Source organism: Myotis brandtii, unplaced genomic scaffold (assembly GCF_000412655.1).
Source record: "Myotis brandtii unplaced genomic scaffold, ASM41265v1 scaffold165, whole genome shotgun sequence".
NCBI lineage: Eukaryota > Metazoa > Chordata > Mammalia > Chiroptera > Vespertilionidae > Myotis > Myotis brandtii.
This window is the reverse complement of record NW_005356042.1, coordinates 4,105,682-4,133,030: the sequence shown is the minus strand read 5'-3', so window position 1 is coordinate 4,133,030 and position 27,349 is coordinate 4,105,682. Positions and strand designations below refer to the sequence as shown.

Here is a 27,349-nt window from a genome sequence, read left to right as displayed (position 1 = left end):
GGGGGGGGGGGAGACTGGAGGAAACATACCACCAAAGGAGGTTGGGTCCACAGCCCTGGCTCTCCTTTCAGAGAAGGGGCCAGGGGCTGGGAAGGACATGAGTCACCTGTGTCTGCACAGGGTCATGGCAACAGCGGGTGGGACCCGAGCGTTCTCGACCAGGCAGGCACCTTGCAGCCCTGCCTTCTGCCACCAGCCGGGCGAGGCTCCTCAGAGGCGAAGCAGGGCCAGGGCTGGGAGGCCTCGAGTCCCCAGGTGACAGCTGTCAGGCCAGGGCAGCTGCTGGGGACCGGGGTCCTGGTACCAGCCCCTCCCCCAGCCTGCTGCACCTCCTGAGTGCTCCCTCTGTCTGATTTGGCTTGAAGGACAAACCCATAAGCACTTCCCTGCTAGCTTCTGCCAGCAGGCAGACAGGGCAGGGAGAGGAAGGAAAGGGTAGACAGAGGTGGCAGAGGAGGCACTGGGCAGTGCCTGGCTGTCCCCTGCCCTCCACTGGAGCTGCCCAGGCAGCTGAGCCTTATATTCCCACAGTGGCAGCCACAGTACCCAGGCGGTCACACTTGCCATGTCCCCGAGGCAGGGTGCAGAACCTGAACCCAGACCCAGACCCAGACGTGACCCAGGGCGTAGGTCAACCCCACCTTTCTGGAAGAGGAAAGCTGGCAAGGTTGGCCTGGGGCCCCAGGGCAGTCAAGCGTCCCTTACCCTTAGGGACAAGAACTGGTTGGGGTCAGCATGGGCAGTGAGGCCTGGCATCTCAGAGCTCCGGGCACGCAGGGACCCTTGAAGGGCACACAGACTATGGAGGGTGGGAAGGGGAGCTGAGGGGGCCTGGCCAGCACAGACCCTCCTCACCTACCCTGCCCACAGCCCGAGCAAAGCCTACCAGTCTCCCTGAAACACCTGGCACTTCAGCCATCGCCCTTCAAATCACCCTCCGTGACCCACTTTGCAACACTTCCCCGCCCAAGCCCACATTCGTCCCCTTGGTAACTCCAGCGCTGGCCACACACTGGTATCCTTGGGGGCTGCACTCCCACAGCAGGATGGACAGTCACGGGGACATTCCCACCACCCTGCCCAGCCCAGCTCCACAGGACAAGGAGAGCGAGAGAAGCCAGGGAAGTGTCTAGCGCACACCCTCAGAGCATAGCACAGGCATCACTTCAGCACTTCAGTCACAAAGCTCTAAAAACTCAGACGCTCACAGAAATCCCTTTTGTTTCATAGAGAGAAGACTTTCATTTCATGGCAGAAAAAGGGTCTGTCTAAAGTCAACAGAGGAGAAGGACCAAGGAGCCGACATTGGGGGGAGGGGAGGGCAGAGGAAGGGGGGAGGGGCCTTGGCAGCCAAGGGACATTGTGTTACCTACTTGGAGCCGGGCCACGGGCCACGAAGCCTGGGCGCCACGGCTCGGGTTTAACTAGCACGGTGTCCAAACCCCTCCCAAACCCTCACCCAGCACAGCAGATCCTCTCCTGTAGATGAGGAAACTGAGGCCTGGAGAGGGGGCTGATGGTCCCCTGGTCTCAGCTGGTGCCAGGTCGGGATGGGAAGGTGGGGTGGGCTAGTGAAAGTCACAAATATCCGGGACCACTCAGCCAGGACATGCCATTCGGAGGGCTGGACACCATGGCCAAGGGGTCGGGATGGGAAGGTGGGGTGGGCTAGTGAAAGTCAGGACATGCCATTCGGAGGGCTGGACACCCTGAAGGGAGAAAGGGGCCTGCCAAGGGGATGTCTGACATCCGAGACCCCCAGATCACATGCTCCAGGGACAGTCCCCAGAGTCTGGCCTATGCCTCAGGGGAGAAGAGACCGCCAGGCCCTGGAATCCACTTGGATCTTCCCCGCCCAGTCCTACGGGAGCTCAGGGGAGGGCTGCCTGCTCCGAACCTCGGTTTCCTATCTATAAAGTGGGGGCAACCACGCAGCATGGAGGGCTAAGGTGGCGATGGGCAGGCACCTCACACGTGGCTGCTCAGTGTCTTAGCAGCGATGCTCTGAGACGGGCATTTTAGCAACATTTGCAGGACGGCTTCAGGAACAGACCAGCAGCCTGAGCCCGCTGCCACACTGCCTGCACCCACAGGCGGGACAGTGGCTCTACCATAGGAGAGATGCTGGAGCTGCGATGTCCCAGGGAGAGGCGGTGGGCCGGGACCGGGGTTGGGGGCGCAAACACACCAAGGCCATCACTGTCAGTATCCCCATGCACCTGAGGAGCACTATTGCTACCTCTACTTTGCAGGTGAGGAAACTAAAGGAGTCCCAGGGAGTGGCTGGCACTCCCCTGGAAATGGCGTGGATCTAGGTGCCCCAAGTACAGAAGGCACCAGGATAAGGGTCGTCCCCAGGCCAGGGTGCAGGGGCTGCCAAACTGGCCCACAGGCAGGTAGGGAGGGTTGGTCCAGCACTAGCAGGTCTAAGGCGGCAGCTGGTGAGCAGGGACCCAGCCAGCAGGCCCGATGCGGGAAACCAGGACCAGGGCACAGCTGCCCACCCGCCCACTCAGCTAGGGGACCAGGCCCTCCCAGAGGCAGCCAGGGCTGAGCACATGGAGGAAAGGGAGTCAAGGAGGGCAGAGGGAGGAGTGCAAGGGCTGCTGCCTGTCACGCGGCCACTTCCTCCTTTTCCCACTGCGCTCCTGCAGGGGTGAGGCCCAAGGGCCTGGGCTGGCCTTCTGGGTCGAATCGAGAAGGGCTGATGGCCAAGGGCTAAGTAGTCAGGAGGAAAGTCTGTAAGGAGGTGGCTCAGTGGCACAGAGCCCGTGCCAGGAACCAGGAAACATTACTGCCTTCCTCTGGGCCTCGGTTTCCCCATCTGAAACGGGGCTAGAGCCTGCGATCTGGTGGTCCCACTCTCTGTGCCGCAGTTCCCGCAGCTGTTAAGTGGGAGGGATCATAGCTCTCGCCCCTCGGGCTGTGGCTGACAGTGCCTGGTATGTAGCAGGGGAGAGCTAACTGGATCCAGCTCTAAGACACTGCTGGCCGCCCAAGCCACGGTCACCCATCTACGCACACTACGATGCTTCCTGTGTAAGACTGAAATGAAAACAAACAGCATTTGTGTATGCAGACATATAAAAAGGCCCAGAAAGATCAACACCAAACTGACGTCAGTGTTCACCTGTGCAGAGGGACCCTTGGCCCTACTGGTGAGGTTTCCATTTTTACAAGAACATGCTCATGCGTTAGTGTGGCCATCACCAAGTGGACGGGAGGGGGGGTGGGGAGACTGGAGGAAACATACCACCGAAGGGGGTTGGGTCCACAGCCCTGGCTCTCCTTTCAGAGAAGGGGCCAGGGGCTGGGAAGGACATGAGTCACCTGTGTCTGCACAGGGTCATGGCAACAGCGGGTGGGACCCGAGCGTTCTCGACCAGGCAGGCACCTTGCAGCCCTGCCTTCTGCCACCAGCCGGGCGAGGCTCCTCAGAGGCGAAGCAGGGCCAGGGCTGGGAGGCCTCGAGTCCCCAGGTGACAGCTGTCAGGCCAGGGCAGCTGCTGGGGACCGGGGTCCTGGTACCAGCCCCTCCCCCAGCCTGCTGCACCTCCTGAGTGCTCCCTCTGTCTGATTTGGCTTGAAGGACAAACCCATAAGCACTTCCCTGGTAGCTTCTGCCAGCAGGCAGACAGGGCAGGGAGAGGAAGGAAAGGGTAGACAGAGGTGGCAGAGGAGGCACTGGGCAGTGCCTGGCTTGTCTCCTGCCCTCCACTGGAGCTGCCCAGGCAGCTGAGCCTTATATTCCCACAGTGGCAGCCACAGTACCCAGGCGGTCACACTTGCCATGTCCCCGAGGCAGGGTGCAGAACCTGAACCCAGACCCAGACCCAGACGTGACCCAGGGCGTAGGTCAACCCTACCTTTCTGGAAGAGGAAAGCTGGCAAGGTTGGCCTGGGGCCCCAGGGCAGTCAAGCGTCCCTTACCCTTAGGGACAAGAACTGGTTGGGGTCAGCATGGGCAGTGAGGCCTGGCATCTCAGAGCTCCGGGCACGCAGGGACCCTTGAAGGGCACACAGACTATGGAGGGTGGGAAGGGGAGCTGAGGGGGCCTGGCCAGCACAGACCCTCCTCACCTACCCTGCCCACAGCCCGAGCAAAGCCTACCAGTCTCCCTGAAACACCTGGCACTTCAGCCATCGCCCTTCAAATCACCCTCCGTGACCCACTTTGCAACACTTCCCCGCCCAAGCCCACATTCGTCCCCTTGGTAACTCCAGCGCTGGCCACACACTGGTATCCTTGGGGGCTGCACTCCCACAGCAGGATGGACAGTCACGGGGACATTCCCACCACCCTGCCCAGCTCCACAGGACAAGGAGAGCGAGAGAAGCCAGGGAAGTGTCTAGCGCACACCCTCAGAGCATAGCACAGGCATCACTTCAGCACTTCAGTCACAAAGCTCTAAAAACTCAGACGCTCACAGAAATCCCTTTTGTTTCATAGAGAGAAGACTTTCATTTCATGGCAGAAAAAGGGTCTGTCTAAAGTCAACAGAGGAGAAGGACCAAGGAGCCGACATTGGGGGGAGGGGAGGGCAGAGGAAGGGGGGAGGGGCCTTGGCAGCCAAGGGACATTGTGTTACCTACTTGGAGCCGGCGCCACGGCTCGGGTTTAACTAGCACGGTGTCCGGGTTAATGAGCATGGTGTCGGGGACACTTGGTTTTATGGCTCACCTGACCCAGGCAGGACAGGGTGGGGATGGCCGGGTGCCCTCCCTGCACCAGCTCTGTGAAGCCATGCTGAGTGCCCAGGACCTGGGGGGCCATAGAGGAACCCCAAAAGAGGAATGAGGCAGCCACAGGTGCCCACCACAGTCCTCAGTTCAATCCCGCAGGTATGGAGAGCATGCCTTTCCCAGCCACGCTCAGCCCAGGCTGTTGGTGAATCCCCATTTAAGGGGTTGGGAGGGGCGGGGCAGCTGCAGACAGGTGACAGTGCAAGGGACAAAGAGACAGCATGGGTGATAGGAGGAATGACCACCTGCCCAGGGGCCAAGGAGACATCATGAGGCCAACCCTTCGCAGCACAGGTGCCAAGAGGCCCAAAAAGGGGGGAGGGGGGCTGAACCAAGTCTTGGGGGTCCTGGCAGCTCACCAGCAACAACTCCGCAGGCATCACCTATGAGACTCCCACACAAGCCTGGGCCAATATTACTGTGCCCATTTCACAGATGAGCAGGCTGAGGCTGTGAGGAGAGGGCTCGCAGAAGTGCAGCAGGTGGAGCAAGGGGGACTTGAACACCTGAGCCCTCGTTCTCAACCAGTGCTGCCTTGCCGGAGGGAGCCCAGGCTGGGGTGACGTGTGCTGATGTGAGCTGCTCCTTGGGGGCAAAGGCAGCCTTCTAACTGTTTATGAGCCTCACTAACTGTTTACAGGACTAACTGTTTACAGGCCTAACTGTTTACAGGCCTCCCAACCCCAAAGTGTCCACAGTAGAGGCATCTCCCATTCCCCATGGCAGGCAGGCGGCACTCTGCTCAGGTGAACAAGGAGGGCACTCTGTACTCCTCAAGGCTGCTCAGACCCCCTCCCCAGCACTGCCGGGAGCCCCCTTTCCTGCTGCGCAACCCGAAATCCTCTCCTAGGACCCTCCTGACTGCCAGTGGGGGTCCCAGTGATGACCACGACGCTGCCCATTGTTGGGAGAGCAGAAATGTGTTATGTGCTCCGTTCCCCTGAAGAGCAGGCACTGGCTGCCCTGCCTCAGCCGGATTCCAGGGCAGGGGTGGGGCCCACATTCCACAGGGAGGGATCTCCATGGAGAGACCCCGCCTCCCAGGGCAGTAGACCAGGCTCTTATCTGCCCGGACATCTCTGCAGCTGACACAGGTAAACAGGCGGAGGGCAGGGTGCCCAGGAAGGGAGTAGTTTATGGACGTGGGGCCCTGATGTGTGGTGCGCCTGCCCCCGCTTGGGCCGTGGACTGGAACGGGGCACAGCTGGGGCCTATACAGAGGGTCACTTTAACCGGTGACACAGTCGGCCTACATAATGAGGTCCCCAAGGCCAGTCACCAGCACAGGGAGCCCGCCTGCCACACGAGGGAGCGGGGAAGCTGGTGCCCTCCACCGCTCCAAGTGGGTGGGTCCTATTCAGGGCTGAGCCTGATCCTCAGGTCACTGGCCTCCCGAATCTCTGCCACCAAGACTCCTCAGGGCCAGGCAGGACCCCTCCAGCCTCAAGAAAAGGGCTCCCAGCTGAACTGTATCTCCAGACCCTGAAGGGTAGCTCTGTGCAGGCAAGGGGCTCCTCCTGCACCAGCTGCCAGAGTCCACAGGTGGCCCTGTCACAGAGGGTGCCTACCTGGGAGGGGTGCAGCCAGAAACAGGCATGGTGACAGGACAGCTGTCCAGGGGTGGGGCCAGGTGAGGCCTCAGGTTATGATTCAGGTCTGCCTGGGGTCCAGCTGGTGCTCTCCCCAATGAAGTCGCAGCCCCCGGGTAGGTGGGGCAGGTGGCGAAATGGCTCCTCTGTGCCAGAGGCTAAGCCCGGGAAAGACCCAAGGCTAGCCTCGAGCAGAGCCGGCCATGAACAGAGCCGGCCTCGAGCAGAGCTGACCTCGAGCAGAGCTGACCTCGAGCAGAGATGGCCGCAGGCCCCAGGCCAGTGGCTGCTTCTCCTCCACGGCCCCTTCTCTCATCAGCATTTCCGGCCCTGCCTTCCCCAGGTGACTGTGAGGACCTAATGCATGTGCTCGTGGAGGGCTAGTTGGGGGGCTCTCTTGAGAGCGAGAGCACATATGAGGGGAGGGGGTGTGCTGGTTTCAGGATCGAGTTGACTGTAAAACTGAAGAGGGTGCAGCCACCACCCTGCTTTCTGGAATGTACAGAGGAGGCAGTCTGGACAGTCCCCTCACACTATCTGCCTGACCCCACAAGTCCAGAGGCCTCTGGACCACACTGATTAGCGCTAGGCTCTGAGTAAACAATGATGCTCCATGACCCAGAGCCACTCCCACACCCATCCCTACCCCCTAATTCCAGGTCAACTGATATGATTGGGTTCCTACAGAGGTGGCCCCCTCCCACAGTGTGGGGTTCCTGCAAAGGTGGCCCCATTCCATAGCATGGGGCTTCCTACAGAGGCGGTGCCATCAACGCCACATGAAATGATGGGCACGATGAGGCCACGCTGCCCAGAGGACTTCCCTGAACCAGGACACAGGCCTCTCACCCACCCACACACCTCTCCTCAAGGCCACAGCCTAGGCCACCCAGATCCTGCCAGCCAGCCAGACAACCCACCCAGCACTGACCACCAGATGGGGCCTCTTCAGCCCTCAGCAACAACCCTACCCAGACCACTCAGGGCCCGGGGCAAGGGCAGCCACCTCGCTCCCCTCCGTAGAGGGCAGAGGATGGGAGAGGGTGACACAGAGCTCCTACAAGAGCACCACAGCCATTACAGTGAGCTGGCCCACATGGCAGGACGATGCCAGCTTCAAGTTAGGGTGAGGGTATACATCTGCCACAGGTGCCCAAATAACAAACACCAAGGACCAGCACTTCCTGTGTCAGGTGTGGTCATAACCCGGTAATGCAAAGAGGTGGGGCCTGAGCCAGGAAATCCACAGAACATCCATTGCAAAGGCCCTAGAGTGGAAATGCGCTGGGAGCTGTCGGCAGACTTGGAGAAAGGCAGGGGACGGGCAATGAGGTGGGACAGGCTGTGACACACGGCACAGGCCATACATCATGTCTGGGTCTCCATCACTGGAGACTAGACCCTCCCAAAGTCCCCTTCAGTCAGTAGGCCACGTTTTCCCAAGTTCTCTACTGTGACAAAACTTAGCATGACCCACTTCATAGAGCTATGGTCCTCCAGGTGGGGTTCCCACACCATTAGCATCATCTGGGGATTTGGTGGCAGTGCAGATGCTCAGGCTCACCAGACCCATGGGGGGCGGGCCCTGCAATCTTTGTGGTGACACCCCACCAAGGGAACACGGATGTGCCCCACAGACAGAGAGCTGGCCCTCTGGACGACGACCTCAGGAACTGGCAGGACACGGGTGTGCAATTCTTCCAACTCAGAAGGAACAAGCCACGTGCTTCTCCATCACAATCTATTTGCCACATAGATTGCTCCATTGGCCTCTCCCCAGAGTGGAGACACGTCTTCAAGGACAGCCCGCAGCAGCAGGCCCAGAGGCAGCCGGGGCTTCCAGAGCTTCCGGGATGCTCAACCCTCTCAGTGGCCACCTACCCAATGAGGGATCCACCCCAGGCAGAACCGGTGCCCACGCCTCCTCCTCAGCTCACGACACGAGGTCGGGGTGCTGACTCAGAGCCCCGCCCTGTGGCTCAGCAGGCCCCCAGCACCCCAAGTCCTTTGGCCTGTCTGGTATGGCAGGCCCTGCTCTCTAAAGCCCTTACTAACACCGAGGGAGGAATGCCACCTGGCCACTTCTTGCTGGCAGATGGGGGCGGGGTCACTGGCTCCGGAGAGCAGCCTGGCCAGGTAGGGGAGGAGGGACCACAGGCCCCTTCACAATCCTGACCTCCCCAGGGATGAGGGCGCTGGGTGGTCCTTTGGCCTGTCTGGTATGGCAGGCCCTGCTCTCTAAAGCCCTTACTAACACCGAGGGAGGAATGCCACCTGGCCACTTCTTGCTGGCAGATGGGGGCGGGGTCACTGGCTCCGGAGAGCAGCCTGGCCAGGTAGGGGAGGAGGGACCACAGGCCCCTTCACCACCCTGACCTCCCCAGGGATGAGGGCGCTGGGTGGGGAGGGTGTCTCCATCTGGCTGTTAGGGAGGAGGGGCTATCATCATCTATGCATATTTGAGCAGGAGGCTCAGCCTGCCCGCCCTGTGCCATGACTTCCCCAGAATGGACCAGATGACAGGTGACACCTAGGTGTCCTTGGAGAACCTGATATGCCATCTCCATTCTGGATGAGGGCGTGGGGTCAGGGAACTTGCCGGAAGGCCTGGAGGTGTGGCCAGAGATGTCACGGGCAAATCAGCTCAGAGTCTGTGTTTTTTTAGAGTAGCAGGCTGGGTACTTTTGTAACGGAGCAGCTTGGGTGTGGTGGTTCATTGTACATGTCAACTTGGGCGCCCAGTTTAGTCAAACACCAGTCTGTGTTTACTGTGAAGGTATGTTTTAGTTGGGACTCATGTTTAAATCGGTCGACTCTGAGTAGGTGACCCTCCATAAGGTGGGCAGGTCACAGACGATCAGATGAAAGCCTTAGAAGCAAAGACTGAGGCCCCCTGGGGAAAAGAATTCTCCAGGAGGCGGCCTTTGCAGAATTTGGACTCAAGATTGCAACATCAACTCTTGCCTGAATATCCAGCCTGCTGAGCTGCCCTGCAAATTTCAGACTTGCCAGCCCTGAAGTTGTGTGAGCCAATTCCTTAAAAAAATAAGTAAATAAATAAATAAATCTCCTGCCTCGCGTGTGTAAATATATGTATAGACATAAATAAATGTGTGTGTGTATATGTCCCTTATTTAAGACGTCATAGCTATCTGTGTCCTCTTGGTTCTGTTTCTCTGGAGAACCCTGATTATTCAGCTGATTCTGAGGTTCTGCACTGTGAACACCAGGCTGGCCCTCCTGTCTCTGAAGTCCAGGCCCAGGTGACAGCTGTGTGGCTTCGGGGATGGGGTGGACAGGGTGCCTGGGGCCCCACACATTCCCTGGAAATTCAACAAGCTCATGAAGAGACCAAGGGAAAAATCAACACAGTCCGCTCATAACAACCAGCTGGCCCCACCCCCAGGAAACCAGCCCCTGGAACAGGGACCCAGCCCATGCCGCTCTGAGCACCCAAGGACATGACCAGGGAAGGCCTGGCAAGATGGCTGGTGGCCTCCCCAGGCTTGAACCCTGGACTCTGTCAGGCCAGAAATGGGCCTCAGTTTCCCTTTTGCAAGAAAGGTCGCTGACCAGCTCATATAACTTTCACTTTCCTTTTCTTCATTTTCTTTTCTTCATTTTCAAAATGTTGTTTAGATGCAGGAAATCACAGAAAGTAATAAACACTCAGTCCCATCCCTCCTGGTACCACCTGTCTGTCTCACGCAATTCTCCCCCAAATGGATATTTTACCAAATGAAACTTTACTGATTATGCTGAAGTTCCCTTGCTCATCTCCCTACAGCTCCTCTCCCTCCTCGAGGAATCGCTCATGCATTTCAGGATGTCCTCCCAGGACGAGCCACTTCTGAGCGCTGCAATTCCATCCGGGGTCATGTCCAAGGGGCATTCCCTACCTGAGGCTATGGTCTCTCTGGGCCTCAATAAATGTTCCTGTGACCTTCCTGAGCCAGGCCCTGTGCCACCAAGGAGGTGCCAACCTCGCTGGTCTTGGCCACTCCCAATTCCTGGGAGACCAGAGCACAGAGGCCCCAGCCGGCTGCCTAACACAGCCCTGCCGAGGGGGACAGAGGTCTGGATGGCTCAGGATGAGAGCGGAAGGGGGGTGGGGCAGGCCCTGCCCTTCTGCATAAGCAGGCCACGGGGCCTTTCCCCTCTTAAATCAAGTTTGAAACTTCCAGAGGCATGAAGCCTGGGCCTGCTGAGAAGTGGCTGAGGGGGAAGCTGGCTTTGCTGGAAACCACACTCCCCTCCCCAATCTCTCTCATATCCCCGAAAGTACAGTGCCATCAGCTCTCAGCTTAGGCAAGGCGCCGGTCCCACACTTACAGGAGCCCGAGGCGGAGGGAGGCCCCACTGCTGTCTGCTCATGAGGGCCTGTGCCTGGGGAGGGAAGGTCCCCACAGCTCACAAGCCTAGCCCACAGCCAGTGAGTGACAGGCCAGGCTGGACCAGCTCCCTCTGAGCTGGGTCCTTAACGGTGGGGCAGTCCCTTCAAGGACTCAGAGCAAGGAGGGAGCCAGGGGATTCTACAGCTCCCATCACTGGCAGAACAAAACCCACACGCCCCAACATAGCTCCCCACCCCCCACCAGCCTTCCCAATCATGCCCAAGACTTCCAGACAACTGGACTCTCTCCTAAAGAGGCCACACAGCTCATACATGCAGGCCCCTCCCCATGTGCACGGCCAGGCACGCCCACTACCCTGCCTAGCTCTCCACCACCTCCTTAATTCAATGGCCCCTCCAGATGAGGCTTGCAAACCCCTGAAGTTCTGTGTTGTCTTGGGGGTGTCCTTCTGGGGGGAGTGGCAGAGGTGCCTGCTCGCTCCCACAGGCCATCACCCAAGGTTCAGTCCAGTACCACAGACTTCCAGACAGGGCCAGCACGATGTCCATCCTCGGCACAGTGACCATCTCACTGCTGCCCCGCGGGCCCTGCAGCCCCTCCTCCACACCATGCCCAGCCCGGAGACAAAACCACCATCGGCATGCTGGCTCCTGATGATGGAATAAGCTCCCAGATGAGAGGAGAAGCTGATTAAGCAGCCACTTAAGAGCAGAGAGCGACGTTCCCTGAACCCTGGGAGAGGCAGCGGGTGGGGACAGGGCAGTCCGGGCTAAAGCTATACGTTCAGTTCCTGGAAAAAGAGGAGTGAGAAAAAAGACCGACACAGCCATCTCACCCACCACATCCTGTTTTTATGGAAAACTAATCTAATTCCTAACAGCAGAGCAAGCAGCAGACATCCTCAAGGGTCCCAGGAGGCCATGATGAAGGGGACCCAAGAGGTGGGAGGGCTCCCTTGGTCCAGAGTGGCAGAGCCAGCTGCCCTCTCCTGCTAATCCCACCCAGGGCTCAGAGCTCCACCCCAGGGAGGTCAGCGATCGATGGTCCCTTCCCAGCATCAGGGTCGGGCTGGCTCTCACCCACACACCCCAGTCTCAGCTGGACCCTGCCCCCGAGCAGCCTGCACCTCGGGGCTGCTGCCCACGACGGCACAGTCTTGAGGACCTGCTTCTGGACCTGGTGGCCTAGTGGCCACAGGACTCGGGCTTTGGAGTCAGAATAGCCTTGGCTAAAGGTACGGCCCACTGCTGTGAGCTGCATGACTCTCTGAGCCTCAGCTTCCTCGCCTGTCACACAGGGATGCTCGCCCTGCCCGCCTCCGATGCCCTGCAGAAGGCTGGGGCACACTGATGGTATTAGAGTTGATTCTCATTGCCACCGTGTCGGTGCTGTTTTCTTCATGAACATGAGGAGTGCTTTCTGTCCCCCACCTGGGGCTGGGGCTGGGCCTGTGCTCGATCCTGGCGGCTGAAGGCTAGGCTCAGAAACAGCCACCTGCCCAAAGCCATGGAGCCCTGGAACTGGAGTCAGGCCCCCCCGCCCACCTTCTAACCACTGCACCGTGACCACAGATACCCTTCCAGGCCCCTCCTGCTCCTGCTCCTGTGGGTCAGGGACAAGCCTTTGGGACCCAAAGCCATGGAGCCCTGGAACTGGAGTCAGGCCCCGCGCCCACCTTCTCACCACTGCACCGTGACCACAGATACCCTTCCAGGCCGCTCCTGCTCCTGCTCCTGCTCCTGCGGGTCAGGGACAAGCCTTTGGGGACTTGCAGACTCCAGTCAACATGAGGACAGAGGCTGAAAGCGGCAGCGGGCTGGCCCCTGCCCCAGGCCTGGCTGCACTGTGTTCCCCAGAGTTCCTGCTAACACAAGGATCTGTGGTTCTTGGGCTCCTCTTCCAGCTGCTGCAGCCGATGGTGGGAGACCCGTGAGGGACAGAAAACAAAAGGGCCAGGTGAGCTCAAGATGGGAGCCAGGAAGGCCTGGCATCTCCTGCATTCACCAGGCGCCCAGTGGGCCTGCAGAAACCAGCTCCCAACGCCTCCCCAGGTTGTCCCTCTCACTTGGAGAGATTCTTGAGGCCAGGGACACCCCCATCTACATGAAGACATGCTCACTGACACCAGCCCCTTGGCTGGGGTCCCTCCCCACCCACTCTGCTGGCCCAATGGACAATTCCACCCTCACAGTCTCGATCTGGGCGGGCCCTGGGGAGCCTGAGTGGGAACCTGCAGGCACAGTCAGCCCATAGGGTCAGCCTGACACCCATTCCCCGTGAAGAGTCCCCTGGTCCTCTCTGCCCTGATACCAATCACACACCGGCCCTGCTCTGACCGGCCCCGTGGGCCCCACAGCGGACTCTGGCTCCGGTCCTTTCCAGCTGTGGGACTTGGAACTTGCTTCACCTCTAAGCTGTGACCTTCATCCGTACCGCACAGCTGACTCAGCGGCTTCCCCAAGAGGCCACAAGAGGACTTCATGGCTGAGGGGATGGGAAGCAGAGGGAGGGCTTGCCCTCAGGCACTCAGCCAGGGGCCCACTAACAGCAGGGGCCAATGGGGGTTTTACAGGGCACCCCCATCCTGTTCTTTCCGTCAGCCAATGCCCAACCCTGTCCTGGGAGCAGGGAGCTGCCTGGTGAGGCCTTGTCCTCTGCCCTGTAGCTTGCCAGCCAAAGCTGGAGATGATCCCCTGGGTGTGGAGCCAGGTGTCCCTCCTCAGGGAGGGCAGGACAAAATGCTCCCCAGCTGCCAACACTAAGGAACCAGGAGAGGTGGCCACCAGCACAGGCACCCCCCACCCCTAGCCAGGGCTCCAGGCTGTGGGCCGGAGTGTGCCTGCCTGAGCCACTCCCTTCCTGCCGGGCTGGGGAGGACCCTCTGCCAGCAGCCCACAAAGTCGGCCTCTCAGTGCCTTCGCCGCTGTCCTGTGGGAGCACCCAGCAGCCCATGACTCAGCCAGAACCAGCAGACTCTACCTAAAGCTGAGAGCCGTCCACTGCCCCCCCACCCCCACCCCCAGCCTCTGCCTTGGTGGCTGGACGTCACCAAGCCGCTGAACAACTCTACGCCTCAGCTTCTTCACTGGTGAGGCCACCGCCATGCCCGAGGGCTGCGAGGAAGAGCTCCGTGGTAACAGTGCATGGCGTGCAACTGCATCTTGGCCAGGCTTCGTGATGACGTGGGACGCAGCCCTGCTGGCCCTGAGAGGTGGGTGACTAAGAGGCTAGTCATCACATTTTCAGCAAAGGCCATGAGGGCGTGGGCGAGACAGCACCAGCCCTGCCTCTCACTCAGGTGGACTTCGCAAGGTCCTTCTACCCCTAGCACCTAGCAGGTGGTGCCCAGGGCACGAGGACAAGCAGAGCAGGCGCTAATCTTACAAGTGGACATTGAAGCAAGTGGCCTCAGAAAGACCCCATGGGTGGAAGGGTGGCTGTTGGTGCTGGGCGGCTGGCGGAGCAGGCTCTGTGCCCCGGCTCTGCTCCAGAAGGACTGCCTACAGTACAGAAGGTGGTTCTGTTCCACTTTTACAGGTGAACGTTCAAGGCCCAGAGAGGCTGAGTGATCGCCCCAGGGCACCCAGCAGCAGAGAAAGAACTGGGAGCCGAGTCAGGTGGGAGGGAAAAGAGGTAAGAAGCTTGGCTGGGAGCTTCCCATCCCACAGCCTCTGCTCTGGGGGCACTCACCCCCCCACCCCCGCCCCGAGCAGGCAGAGGGAGGCATGAGGCCTCTTAAACCACTGGTTCTGAGACTCACTGCCCAGCAGCTGCTGGGCATACAGACCATACACACTCAAGCCTAAATCCCAACACGGCGTACCCTGGAGTGCCCAGTGACCATTGTAGGGGTTCAGAATGAGCCCCAAGATGTGCCTCTGTGGTACGTGGATTATTTTGAGGCAAAGGCAAGTGAGACCCTGCAGGCTTGACAGAAACTTCTGCCTCCTCTTAACTACTTAGGAGAATTTAAATTAGGGGCCTTGCCCATAATAGATTATCAGAGATAACCTTAAAAAATTTTTTTAAATCCTTACCTGAGGATATGTTTTTATTGATGAGAGAGAGGGAGGGAGGGAGGGAGGGAGAGAGAGAAAGAGAGAGAGAGAGAGAGAGAGAGAGAGAGAGAGAGAGAGAGAGAGAGAGAGAGAGAGAGAGAGAGAGAGAGAGAGAGAGAAACATTGATAGGTTGCCTCCCACACAGACACCGCCTAGGGATGGAGCCCACAACCTAGGCATGTGTCCTGACCGGGAATCAAGCCCGCAAACTTTTAGTGTAGGGCAGCGGTCGCCAACCCTTCAGACCTCACGGACCACCAGGAGGTCCCCAACACTCCAACCAACTGAGCCACCTGGCGGGGCTCGGGGATGACCTCTGACTTATCTATAGGCAGGCGGACCTCTAATTACTGACCATCTGCTCTTATCATCCAGCAGCGACCTCCTCCCCCTACAGCCCCAGGTGCTTTACCGCATCCCCAGCTCAGAGCCTTATATACTTTATCTCCCTTTCTGTCTCTGACTCATGTACGTGGGTTCCCGTGCTTATGTGTATCATTAAATTTGGTTATTTTCTCTTGTTAATCTGTCTCATGTCGACTTAACTATTAGAGCAGCGGAAGGACCCGGGAGCGTGGAGGAAAGGCTCTTCCTCCCTGCTCAGGATGAGGCTGCCCCACAGGGTCCCCACTCTCCACCTGGCACAGAGCGGCCTGGGGCAGAGCAAGGGTCCACAGAAGCGGCACAGGCAGTGACACAAGCAGTGACTCGGATCAAACACTCAATGCCCTGACTCCCTGCATGGCCACCAGAATGACCATCCCGCTACAGCTGGGACCCGAGGTCCAGCATCTGTGTCCACGGCTGAAACCTCTCGCCTGTGTTGAGCGTTGGGTAAAGCAGCAGGAAGCTGGGCCCTTTGCACAGTGGCAAGTGAGGAAACCATTGATGTGCCCATTGCCCAGTGCCTAAGACAGTCACGGGGTTCCTACCGCTCGGCCCCTGGCAGGAGCTGCCGCTAAGAACACAGTACAATGAGGAAACCAGCCTCAAGTTGCAAGTAACCATCATAAACAGAAGCTGGACCTGAGTCCCCTGGAGGCTGGCTCACACCACCAGGCCCCTTGCCCCAGGGGGAGGGGTAAAAAGCAGCACAGCCCCAGGTGTTCCCCATGAAATGGCTCCAGTGCCCTGTCACCTCCTCCTCCGGAGGGCTGACTTCTTTCGGCAGCTCCCGCCCACGTCCTTAAAGTCACCCAGCGCAAAGGCCAAGCTCCTGACACTGCCCTGGCTGGATGTTTCCGAAGCACTGTCCCCCAACAGGGTCACTTCATCCCCAAAGCCCTCAGCCCTCCCGCACAGGGCCACGCCCCACAGGCACGCGGGCAGCGCCTCCTGAAGACACAGCCTCTGGAAGACAGTCGCATGCACAGGCCCCCAGCCCCCGGGGGTGCCTGGAAATGTCTCTCAGGCTCTGGAATGTGATGCAGCCTGTCCAGCCAGAAGCTTCAGCAATTAATCACTCCTCCGGCTGCCTCCTTCCCCAGCCCTGGAAGGTCCAGAAGGTCCGGGGTCGCCTCCCAGCTGGCCCATCCCCCTGTGGCCCTTGCAAATAACTCTTGGCTTCCAGTCTTCATTCCTTGCTCTCCAGGACAGGGACCTGAGGAGGAGGAGGAGGGGACAAGAGTGGGACAGCACGGGGGCCCAACAGTGGAGAGCTACGAGGGGACACCCAAACAGGGAACCACGGACGCAAGGACCGCCCACCCTGTTTAGGGGCAAGGGAGGAGATAGGGAGGGAGAAGAGGGGCTTTGCTCTGAGAAAAGGGGTGAGTGGGCAGAGGTCAGGCGGTGGCCAGTCCGGAGAGTGGAGCAGGCTCCCTCCGTGTGTGGTCTCCCGAAAGCGTAGGCTTTGTTTATTCTGTGTAAGCCGGACCTCACTCTGGAAGGATTGAGACAGCGCCCCACTTCTCTGCCCCCAACTGGAGTGTCTCCACCTGCAACCCCGGGGATACAAAGCGACCAGGAGGCCCCCCAGACTCTAAGGGCAGTGGGGTGATAGGTAGGTACCCCTCCACGGGAAGGAAGAGAGCCTGGTGACCCTTGGCTTTCTTAGGCAGAGGGCACCAGAGGGTCCCTCCAGATCCAGGACCCCACGCAGCGTGACCTCCAGGCCAGACAATGCTCTATACTTTGCTTCTGTGCTAATCGCATTCTCCTGAGGTCACATATGTGCCCATTTGCCAGGATGAGGAAAATGAGGCAGGAGAGGTTGTTGCCAAACTCACAGACAAGCTCAGGTGCCAGATCACAGTCAGCTCCTGGAAAAATGGGGCTGCTGCCCTGAGGGTCCCCTCAGCCTCCACCCTGGGCCCATAGGAGACCTCAAGCCACTGCCCCTGGTTCACCTGCACCTCCAGCAGGTCCCCCACATCCCTCCAACACTGACAAGACCCTGCTCCTGATCTTCGGAGATTAGGGCCCAGCCTGGCCCCCTCTCCGGACTGGGAAGGTCTGCACTCACTGATAAGGTCTGGGACACAGCTCCTGCAGTCAGATAGGAAGTGTCCCCGGGCAGGGCTCGGCAGCTGGTGGGGCCGGTTTGAACATCAGAGAGCAATGAGCCTATCCCCGTCTCTGCCTATGTCCCCCCACCCCCACACACACACACACATACACACAATCCCGTAGGACCTCAGGACCGGCTGACAATGCTGTAATAACATCAGCAAGGACATGCGTGTGCCCAAGAGGGGCCGGCAGGACCTCAAGGGGTGGAGAAAACCCCACCCAGGCACTGGTCTCTGGGAAGCAAGTGGGTGCCTCTCCGCACAAAGTGGAGGAGAAACAGGAGTGTTTGCTACGCCACTGGGTCCTGGGAGGGCAGAAAAGGAAGCAGGAGATGCCGTGCTGACCCCAGGGAGGGGGGAGCCGCCTGACAAGGACAGGCCCCAAGAACTCACATGGCAGCTCATCTACTGCGAAGATGCAGGAGCATTTCAGGGCTGCACATGGCTCCCTGGGGGATCAAACAAGCCAGAGCCAGATGGAGGTGCACTCGCCAAGCACCTGGGCATAGTGTCTGCAGGCCCTGAAACTGCTATCCTTGGACTCGGAGTTTTTTTTCTGAGAAACAGTCAGAAGGACAAGCAGGCAGCACACAAAGATGGCCATGAGTCCCTGGGAACCACAGGGGACGGGGGGTGGGGGGGGGCCCAGACCATCACTTTGCAGAGGCTGAAAGGAACCCACTTCACCCAACAGGTGGCCTAGGGGAGGCCATGCTGAAGATAACAGGGCAAGAGTCCCAGCCACGCCCACGACACCCAGGACAAGGGTGGGTGAGCGAGGGTGGTCCCCATAACAGCAGGACAAAGGCCCTGGGAGAGGATCTGAGAGGGGGAGGGGGACGAACAGAGGGCACAGGTGAAGGCAGGAAGCTTGGGAGGGAACCAGCCCAGCCAAATTGGCAGGCCCACCAGCTAGGAAACGCTGAGCGAGGCCCTGTGCCCGGCACCCAGCCGCAGCTGCCTCACAATGCTCTGGCACGGGGAGCTGGCCATCTAACCAGAGCACGTCGCAAGCTAATGGCTTTCAATTAAAACACCTGCTATTAAACAGACAGCATTCAGGAAATGATTAGAGTTGGTAAGCCACAGGTGGGGAAAATATAGGTTGGGGCAAAAGCAGGTTTACCGTTGTTTATATAGAAAATAATACAGTAATTAATAAATAATACAATAAACTGTGTTCTGTGTATTTGCAACTATAAACCTACTTTTGCCCCACCCTATATTTCCAGTGCATATAGCTGATAAAGGCCTAAAACCTAGAACCCATAAAGAACTCCTGCCCGAGCGGGTTTGGCTCAGTGGATAGAGTGTCGGCCTGCGGACTGAAGGGTCCCGGGTTCGATTCCGGTCAAGGGCACATGCCTGGGTGCGGGCACGGCTGCCCGAGCGGGTTTGGCTCAGTGGATAGAGTGTCGGCCTGCGGACTGAAGGGTCCCGGGTTCGATTCCGGTCAAGGGCACATGCCTGGGTTGCGGGCACGGTCCCCAGTGGGGGGCATGCAGGAGGCAACCGATCAATGATTCTCTCTCATCGTTGATGTTTCTGTCTCTCCCTCTCCCTTCCTCTCTGAAATCAATAAAAAATATTTCTTTTAAAAAAAAAGAACTCCAAAGAGTCAGAAATAAAAAGGCAAACAACAAATTTTTAAAAGAGGGTAAAAGACTTTGAGACTCGTCACAAAAGATATCAAAGGTGATTAACATCAGGGTGATGCAGATTAAAGATATCATCTCACGCCCACAAAGCAGCTAAAATCAGAGGCACACCACCAGGCACTGGCGAGGGCGTGAGCCCTGGAGCCCGTCCCGTGCAGGGAGCGGAAACCACGGCACCCAGAGAACTCAGCAACCCCACGCCCAGGTGTGTAGGAGGGAAGGACATTCGGCATGTGTCCACAGAGACATACACGACTAGCCACCTCGCTCATATCTCCAGCCCAGAACAGAACGGGTAAACGGATGTGCAGGTACAGCAGAGGAGCACTAAGGAGCACTAACTACAGAAGAAGGCACCGCCGCCAGCCTGGGCCAACTGCAGAAGCTCTGCACGAGCAAAGGCACCAGACACAGCAGCACATGGCCCTCGTGGGCCCTTGAACCTGGACCCCAAATACAGCAAAACTGACCTAGGGTGACAGGAAGTCAGAGCCGTGGGGGACGACCAGAGAGGGCATGGGGGGCTCTGGGAGCAGAAGTGCCCTGTCTTATTTGAGGAGGTGGTTGTATGCACGTACTCAACTGTCAAACCTCACCACACAGGACACTCAGGATCCCAGCACTTATCTCAGCTAAAAACATAATGCACGGACTAAGAGCTGCCCTCCACTGGGGACTGTCAGGATCCCCAAAGCTTAAAGCAGGACCTGGCTTAAAGCAGCTTCTCCAAACACATTTGCCAGTGTACAAAGGTGGCAGAGTGCCCCAGTGGCTGGAAGGGAGGAGGGGCAGCCACAGGAAGATGGTGGCAAAGGGAACAGCCGGCAGGGCCTCAAGGCAAACACAAATTCAGCATGTTGGGGGGCAAGACAGAAGCTGGGTGCTTGTGGGGGATGAGGCACAGCCGGAGGAAGGAACTGGGAGTCACCCATTACACCCACAGGTTGAAGGCACAGGGGCCAGAGCTCCTGAGAAGCAGGAGTGTCAACGGCAAGAACCCTGGCTCTGGGGGCAGGCAGACCTGGTGCCAGCTACCACCTACCTTCATGACATCACCCCCAAGTCCTCATCCATGAGATGAGGCCACTACCTCCCACCTGTGAGGACGTGAGCATGCTCACTGACCGCAGAGTGCCGATACAGCAGCAGGCAGGAAAGTCGGGGGCTCACTCTGAACGAAGACTAGATGATCGAGGGCCCTGTGCCAGGCTGAGGAGCAGGGCTTTCACAGTGGGCAGGTCTCAGGGCTGTATGTGGAGGAACTGCTGCCCAGATGTCTCAGGAAGGCCATTTGGGACGATTCTGGATACAGTGCCGGAAGCCTGGGGCAGGGAGGGCCAAGAGGCCGATGTGTGTCCCAGCCTGGGGTGTAACGGCAGTGGACGTTAACGGAGGGTGCAGAGCCGGTAGGGAGACGAGGGCACACCGAGTTGGAAAAATGATGCAGAGGTTTGTGCCAAGTGTCCAGTCTGCTGGAGGAGAGGCCAGACCACTCCACGGGGTTAGGAGACAGAGCGAGGTCAGGCACGGGCGGGTCACATGGCAGATGGAGACCGAGGGCAGGGAGGTCATGGGGGCTGGGAGCTGCTGTACTAGGACGACCTTATGGAGAGGCAACTAGCACACCGGGTCCAAACTGTGCCTGGACTGTAAGTTGCCAGGGCACACTCACGCCTGCGGTTAGTCTGGGAGGCCTGCTCCTTTGTGAGACAGCACGAGAGCACCCCCGCAACGCCAGGAGCGGCGAGAGGCACGCGGCACGGAGCCCGGTGCTCAGGCGTCGTCGGGTTGCCGTGGTCCTTATTATCCCGGCCATCAGGAAGGAAAAGGAGGGGCAACAGCTTAGTTAGGAGTAGTGAATGGATGATCTCATTCCCCTTATAAAAACGTGTTTCAGGTTGTCATAATGATGTGTTGTTTTAATGGTGCTTTAACCATGAACAGAAATCAAGTGAGGAAGGAGGGAGGAGATTGCAGCCATGCCACACAGGGGCAGACCTGGACCCGCTCCGTGGAGGAGCTGAGATGATGGGAGTCCCAGCCGACAGGTCACAGGTGCTGGTGGCTTCACAAGGTGAGACTGAGACCCAGGTCTGAGGCCAGTGGGACTCCTCAGAGGCCCGCTGCCAGGGAGCCCTCACCTGGCCCTCTCTGGCTCTGCCCTCTGGTCCTGGCCACAACCACAAGCCTTTGGTTGCTCCTCAGGCACAAGGAATCTGTTTATGTGGTAGTTTTATTTTGTTTCCCCCAGATCCACAGGAAGGCCTTCACAGGGCAGGGGGAGTGGGGCAAGGAGAGTTTGGGGAGGGACAGGTCTAGCTGGCACACCTGGACATTGTGGGTCTGAGCTGAGCTGGGAACCACCTGGAAGGGGCCTGAGGAAGCATGTCCCGCCCCAGCCTCAGCTCCCAGCACCCAGCTCCTCCCCACCTGGTGGCTCATGGACCTGGGCTGGAGGCATGGCCCCGAGCCCTCGCCTGCTGGCTGGCTCTTAAGCCCATCTCTGCCACCCATTCGCTGGCAAAGGAAACCACAAGAAGTGGCTGAGGTGGCCACGGTCCCTCTTTAGCCTGAACCCAAGGAAGGAGAAGTGGCCTCGGCTATATATACTTACGGAGAAAACAGTGCACAGATAGAAGCCTGGTAAACAGCTGGCCCGTTAGAGGGAACCTAAAAATACTCCCTATAATTATGTTATTAAAACACACCAAAAAATGGACCCACCCCACAGAGCAAAGGCCCCCAGACGGCTGCAGGCAAGCAGGAGGCCACGCACGTCAGCCTGAGGGTGCCCTGGCGTCACCCGGGCGTTGGTCTGGGCCCGGACGCTGCCCCGTTTTGCTCCCAGCCGGCTCTCACCTCCCCCTGATGGGCAGCCTGCCCCAGGACTGACCAAGCTGCCCAGTCTCAGCCTGTGGCTGTTCATCTACAAAATGGGAAGCTCCTGGCCCCATTTCCACCCCCGAGAAACATACAGGAGCAAAAGGGGGCAGCACTGCTGTGATTCCAAAGTCCTGGGAGTAACTCCGCTCCCACGGATGGGGGAGCACAGTAACCATGGTGCCCGCCTGGGCAGGACTGAGGGGAAGCCGAGTCCCGGGCCGCAGGCAGCACACAGGCAACGTTTACGCTCTGACAAAAGAGCCGACACGCCAGCACGATGGGTCCTGCAGGGCCCCCAGCACACCGGCCAGGAGCAGGTGAGGGAGAAACAGGCCTAGCGGGTTAAAACAGGAATTCCATTTTATCTGATTTAAAATTTCACTATTTTATTAAAAGTATTTATCCATTACTTACATAATTAAAACTGAATTAAAAAAATCAAAACCGGGGGGAGGGGATCAAGTCTGGCCCTCACTGTCCACTCGCTTAGCCAGCCCTTCCCCTGCCCACCTCCACCTGGCCACCACCAGAGGCTCTGAGCTTAGAAAAAAACACCCCCCCACAACACCCCCATCCACCAGGCCACCCACTTGGCTCCTTCCAGAGACAGAGAGCCTGACCTGGGGGCGCTGCACTGGTCTGGGAGCCTGGAGTTGCCATCCCGCCTGGCTGCCAGCTTCTCTCCCTCCAGCAGACTGGCCTTGCCTGGTGCTCACCTCCCCCTGCCCTGCCAGCCCCATGCCCAGCCTGCACCTTGTTATGTATGGCACTATTTGGGGACCCTGTCTTATGCGGCATTAGTTGGGGTCTGCACCTTGTGTGGCTAATTTGTTGCACTGTTTCTTGCCCATCTGGCTCAGCACACCGCTGCATGCATAAACCCAGCAAAGGCACTTACAGAACCAAAGCACCAGGAGCTGGGGCACCCCAGACCTTTTACAGCCCAGGAATCTACAGCCTGGTTAGAAATGGAGAAGGATGCCCCCTAGCCCCTCCCACGGCCACCACCATTGGCCCTGAACCAGAACTCGCCCCTGGCTCCTGCCCAGCGCTCAGTCTCTCGAGATCTGGATGAGAACGCTTGAATGGAACCGAGAAAACTCAGGGAAAGGTCCTATGCGAGCTCACAGGAATCTGCCCGCTTGGTGTAATGCGTGTTGGCTGAGGGCCGGGCTATGGATACCCAGGGCCCCCCCAGACACCTCACCTCCCCCTTCACTACTGGCTGGGCAGCCCTGTGTGCATGAACCCCAGTGGTGGGCAACTCCTTCCATTCTGCTCCTTGGAGGCCCCACCTGGCTGCTGACCACCAGCATGTGGGCCCAGCATGCTGGCACCTGGGAACACACTCTAGGGCTCCTGGCCCACCAGGACCATGCACGGGGGCTGCCCTGACTCTGCTCACATCCAGAGTCCTGGATACCAAGAGATCAGAGGCCTGGGAGTGGCCTTCAAGCTTTTACTGTCTCGCTTACAGGTGAGGAAACTGAGACACAGAGAGGGGTAAAGGCCTGGCAAGTTCAGAGCAGGACAGAGGCTTCTATCGCCCACAAACCCCTCCAATCAAGTCAGCTGAGCCTCCCCCATCTGTCCAGTCTCCTCCCCTGCCACTTCCATTCCCTCTCCTCGCTGTCCTCCCCAGGACGTTCCACCCCTGGGTCTCCCACAGGTGACATCCTGCCAGCAGGAATGGGACCACCTGCTCCAGGAAGGAAAAGATTTCATCCCCAGCTTCCTCCCTTCCTACCTGTGTGATCTTGGGTGAGTGAAATAACTCCCCAACACCCAGGTTCCTCATCCAGAAAACAGGCTACACTCACAGGAGTTCCAAGGTCAAGAGTGTAGAGCAGGTGGTCCTGCCCCTCCCCCTCTCCAGGGGACTCAGGGTGAGGGGACAGGAAGCTGGAGGCAGAGCCACCAGTCACACTGCACCCCTGGAGGGAAAGCTTGAGACAGGCACTCCACAAGGTCCACTGCCTGGCAGACATGTGCTGCCTTACCAACTGCTTCCAGCATGCTTGGTCCTTACCACAAGGAAGGACCAAATTATGGTGGCAACCAGAAGGGGGAAATCGCCATTTAAAAGCTTACATCTTTCTAAAACAGATAACAAAAAAACCCCAACATTTTGTTGAATTCTAAGGAAAAGTGTTTTTCTGAACCAGAGTGGTCAAGAGTGGCTTCCTGTACGAGGAGGCTACACTGGACCCTGGAGGGTGTGGTGGCCCCGCGGGTGGGCTGGCCCCATGTCGCAGCCACCACAGAAAGCAGTGGCTGTGCTCAGAGCAGCGGGAGCCAAGGCCTCTCCTCCTTCTCCATCTTTGAGCACTGAAAGCAAATTCAGTGCCCAGTCAGAACCAGGGAGACACCGCCCAGGAAGCAGCCCGAGGGGCCAGGACCCGAGACTGGGCGCTCCTCCCACCTCCAGAGACAATACTTCCTCTGTAGGACCCTTCCTGGCTGGGCCCAGGCTCTCCATGGCCTGGCTGCCAGCAGCATCATGGCCTGCAGATGACCACAAGTGACCCATCCTTGGCTCCTGGCAGACCCTGGCGCCTCCCCCAAACACACACACACCTCAGTCTGTCAACCAGAGACCTCAGTCCTCTGGGGCAGCACAAGGCTGTGTCTCTCCCCCAGGGTCACAGAGGAAAGCAGGACCTGCCCCCAGCTCCACGGCCCTCAGTCTGGGTGCTTTCCTTCCTAGTGGCACCGCAGAGCATGGCCTCTGGATGGGACAGACCTGGGATCTGTGCTGCTCTGAAAGCCAAGCACAGTGTGTCTCCCCCCGCCGCCCCACCCCCGCCCCCGGGGTTACTGGACAAATGAATTCCCACACCTTGACCGCTAACAAGGCTCCAAGCACAGGCCTCTCCTTTCTCATTGCCAAGAGAAAAGACCACGTCCTGCCCTCCTCACAGGGGTGTGGGGACAGTGCTGGTGACACTATGAAAAGGAGGAAGTGTCCCATTCTAAATGGTAACACTTCTCAGTGACAATCAATCTGGTGCAAGTGACGCCCCAGTGTGTGGTGGGCGTGCCTTCGGGGCCGGCAGAAGCCATGCACTGCATTTCCACTTTCACGTAGTCAGTGATACAACGACTGCCTTCTAACCGCCTCCCTTTCTGCTACCAGGTTTGTTTCTGGCTGCCCTGTAAGGTCAAGTCATGAGGTGTGGCCTGTTCTATGGGGATCACACATGTCCTGCCTCCTGACATCTCTCTAGAAGCTTCCAGCATTGGGTCCTGAACCTCCATGGCTCCAGGGACAAGAGGTGAGCTGCTGAGGCCTCCACCCTTCACTGGGGGACTCGGGGAGCCTATCATGACGAGGAGGCTGGGCTTTTCGGGCAGTGATCCTGCACCACGTGGGGAGTGGAGTGGGGGCGAGGGGCACCCCAGGATGATTCAAACTCTCCCCATGACTGCTGCCTGAGCCAGCACAAGTCTGACTAACATCCTCTGAAGGCCTTACCTAGCACCCACCTCTTACTTCCAAAACTGTAGAAACAGCCATTTCCAGAGCTTGTCAGAGAGGAGGAGCTCAGGAGACAACCGAGCGAACATTCCACCTCCAGCCGGGCAGCCGGCCTTGATACCAGGACAGCCAGTGGGCCCCTAGGGACGGGAGCTGCCCACGCCCTGGACAGAGTCTCAGGTATCACCTGCCAGCCCGGCTCAACATCACCCTCCCTCAAAGCTTAAGAAAAAATACTGAAGCCCAAGCCCCACAACCAGGCACAGAAGCAGTGTGGGGTGTGGCCTGGGCATCAGGCCTTTTCAAAAATTAATAGACTTTATTTTGGGGGCAGTTAGGTTTATAGCAAAACTGAGCAACAAGTATAAAGAATTAGTCCTCAAGCTCCCCAGGTGACTCCACTATGACCCAGGTGGAAACCCTGCACTAGCGCCACCTCCACATCCAGGGACAAGAGACCTCTCCGCGTGGCCACATGAGGAGCTGCCAAGACCCAGAAAAGAAGCCAGGACCCCTGCCTAATCCTGGGTCAACAAACTCCGGGCCCTGGGCCGAACCTGGCTCCACCACTTGTTTTGGCACAGCCCACAGCTAGGAGTGGTTTTTACATTTTTTAATAGTTGGAAAAATATCCGAAGATTTCATGATGTGAAAACATTTACTACCTGGCCACTGCAGGAGAAGTCTGCGCACCACCGAGGGGACACATGCCCTTCAGGAGGGACCCCACCTCGGCAGGTCTGAGCATCTGATTCTGTCCTTCTCTCCAGGGGCCAGGCCAGAGAGGATACAGGTGCGCTGTGGGCAGGGCAGGTGGGCCTGTACCTTTGAGAAGCTTCCCTGCCCGCCCCCCCCCGCCGGACCCCTTACGGCACCAGCTTCTAAGCCGACCTCGAGCTGCGTCTGTCCTGCTTGTCTGTGCCCTCTGCTGATCCTGCACGCTCCCAGGCACACCCCATGCTGTCCTGCACACACAAGGAAGGACTCAAACCCTCCTCTCCGACCTCAGTGTTTTCACCGATTCCTGTCTTGAAAAATTTCCCAAGTTTCACCACCTTTCTCTGCTACAAATCAAAACAGTCTGTCTAGGAGCCAAGGACTCAAACCCTCCTCTCCGACCTCAGTGTTTTCACCGATTCCTGTCTTGAAAAATTTCCCAAGTTTCACCACCTTTCTCTGCTACAAATCAAAACACAGTCTGTCTAGGAGCCAAAGTGCAGGCCGCTGTGGATCTCCCACGCTCCTGGCCCACGGGGAGCCTGCCCTCACTTATAACAGAAGCTGGCAGAGGCCTACCTGGAGTGAGTTAGGAGGCTCCGGAAAGGCTTTCAGAATAAAAACACCCCATCCTCCATGGCTTGACATATTTCCACCCAACAGCCAGACGTTTGCACCCAATGCAAACCTTCCCATGGCTCCGTAAATTAATTTAATCAGAGTGCTTCCAGCTCACACCCAGCAGACAGCCCACGTGGAGGGAGCTGGGGGCAGCGTGAAGGATGGAATGAGACTCTGGGCACTCTGCCCGGGGCACAGGGGGCAGGGGGGGCGGAAGGAGAGGCCTGACAGCACGAAGCACAGGATGAGCTTCCGGAAGGGGCGACACTAGTGCCAGGGTTGGGGACCCTGTGCTCGGATACCAGGGCCAGAGCCTCCTGAGGGTGCTCCCTCCCATAGCCCAGGGCCGCACTAGAGAGAGCGCGGAGTGAGCCAGGGCACAGAAGAGAAGCGAAGGGCAGGGAGGAACCCGAACTACTTTTTCCAAAGCCTGGGCCTAAGCTCGGCCGGCGGGGCGTGGGGACTGGCAGGGAAGAGTGGGGGGCCGCGCCCAGGGCACAGACGTTAGTTCTGCTCCGGAGGCTCCAGATTAAACAGCTCCAGGCAGGAAGCCCGCCTTCTCCCACACTGGGCAGGAAGTCATGATGCAAGTTTGCGTGTACTTTTTTTTTTCAAACATGAAATAGAGATTTGTGCCCCCCTCACAGGCTCTCCAGCCCGTCCCACGGGGGCAACAATCCCCTTGGGTGGGGAGGCGCTCCCTGATGCCCGGGCGGGGGGACCAACCGCACTCTCC

At 58.5% G+C, this 27,349-nt stretch overlaps 2 protein-coding genes across 2 annotated transcripts in view; one reads left to right on the top strand and one right to left on the bottom strand.

Annotated features, from left to right (window-relative positions):
* The window catches only part of PIEZO1 (piezo-type mechanosensitive ion channel component 1), a 50,147-nt gene extending 36,356 nt beyond the window's left edge, over positions 1 to 13,791 (bottom strand). Inside the window, exons 1-4 of the mRNA XM_014536787.1 lie at positions 13,737 to 13,791; positions 13,121 to 13,171; positions 12,877 to 12,917; positions 4,682 to 4,762 (exon numbers count right to left, since the gene is read on the bottom strand). Of these exons, the coding sequence (XP_014392273.1) occupies positions 4,682 to 4,762; positions 12,877 to 12,917; positions 13,121 to 13,171; positions 13,737 to 13,791 (228 nt within the window). The remainder of the gene's footprint in view (positions 1 to 4,681; positions 4,763 to 12,876; positions 12,918 to 13,120; positions 13,172 to 13,736) is intronic.
* The window catches only part of CDT1 (chromatin licensing and DNA replication factor 1), a 47,800-nt gene continuing 34,240 nt past the window's right edge, over positions 13,790 to 27,349 (top strand). Inside the window, exons 1-2 of the mRNA XM_005862681.2 lie at positions 13,790 to 13,898; positions 16,338 to 16,438. Of these exons, the coding sequence (XP_005862743.1) occupies positions 13,790 to 13,898; positions 16,338 to 16,438 (210 nt within the window). The remainder of the gene's footprint in view (positions 13,899 to 16,337; positions 16,439 to 27,349) is intronic.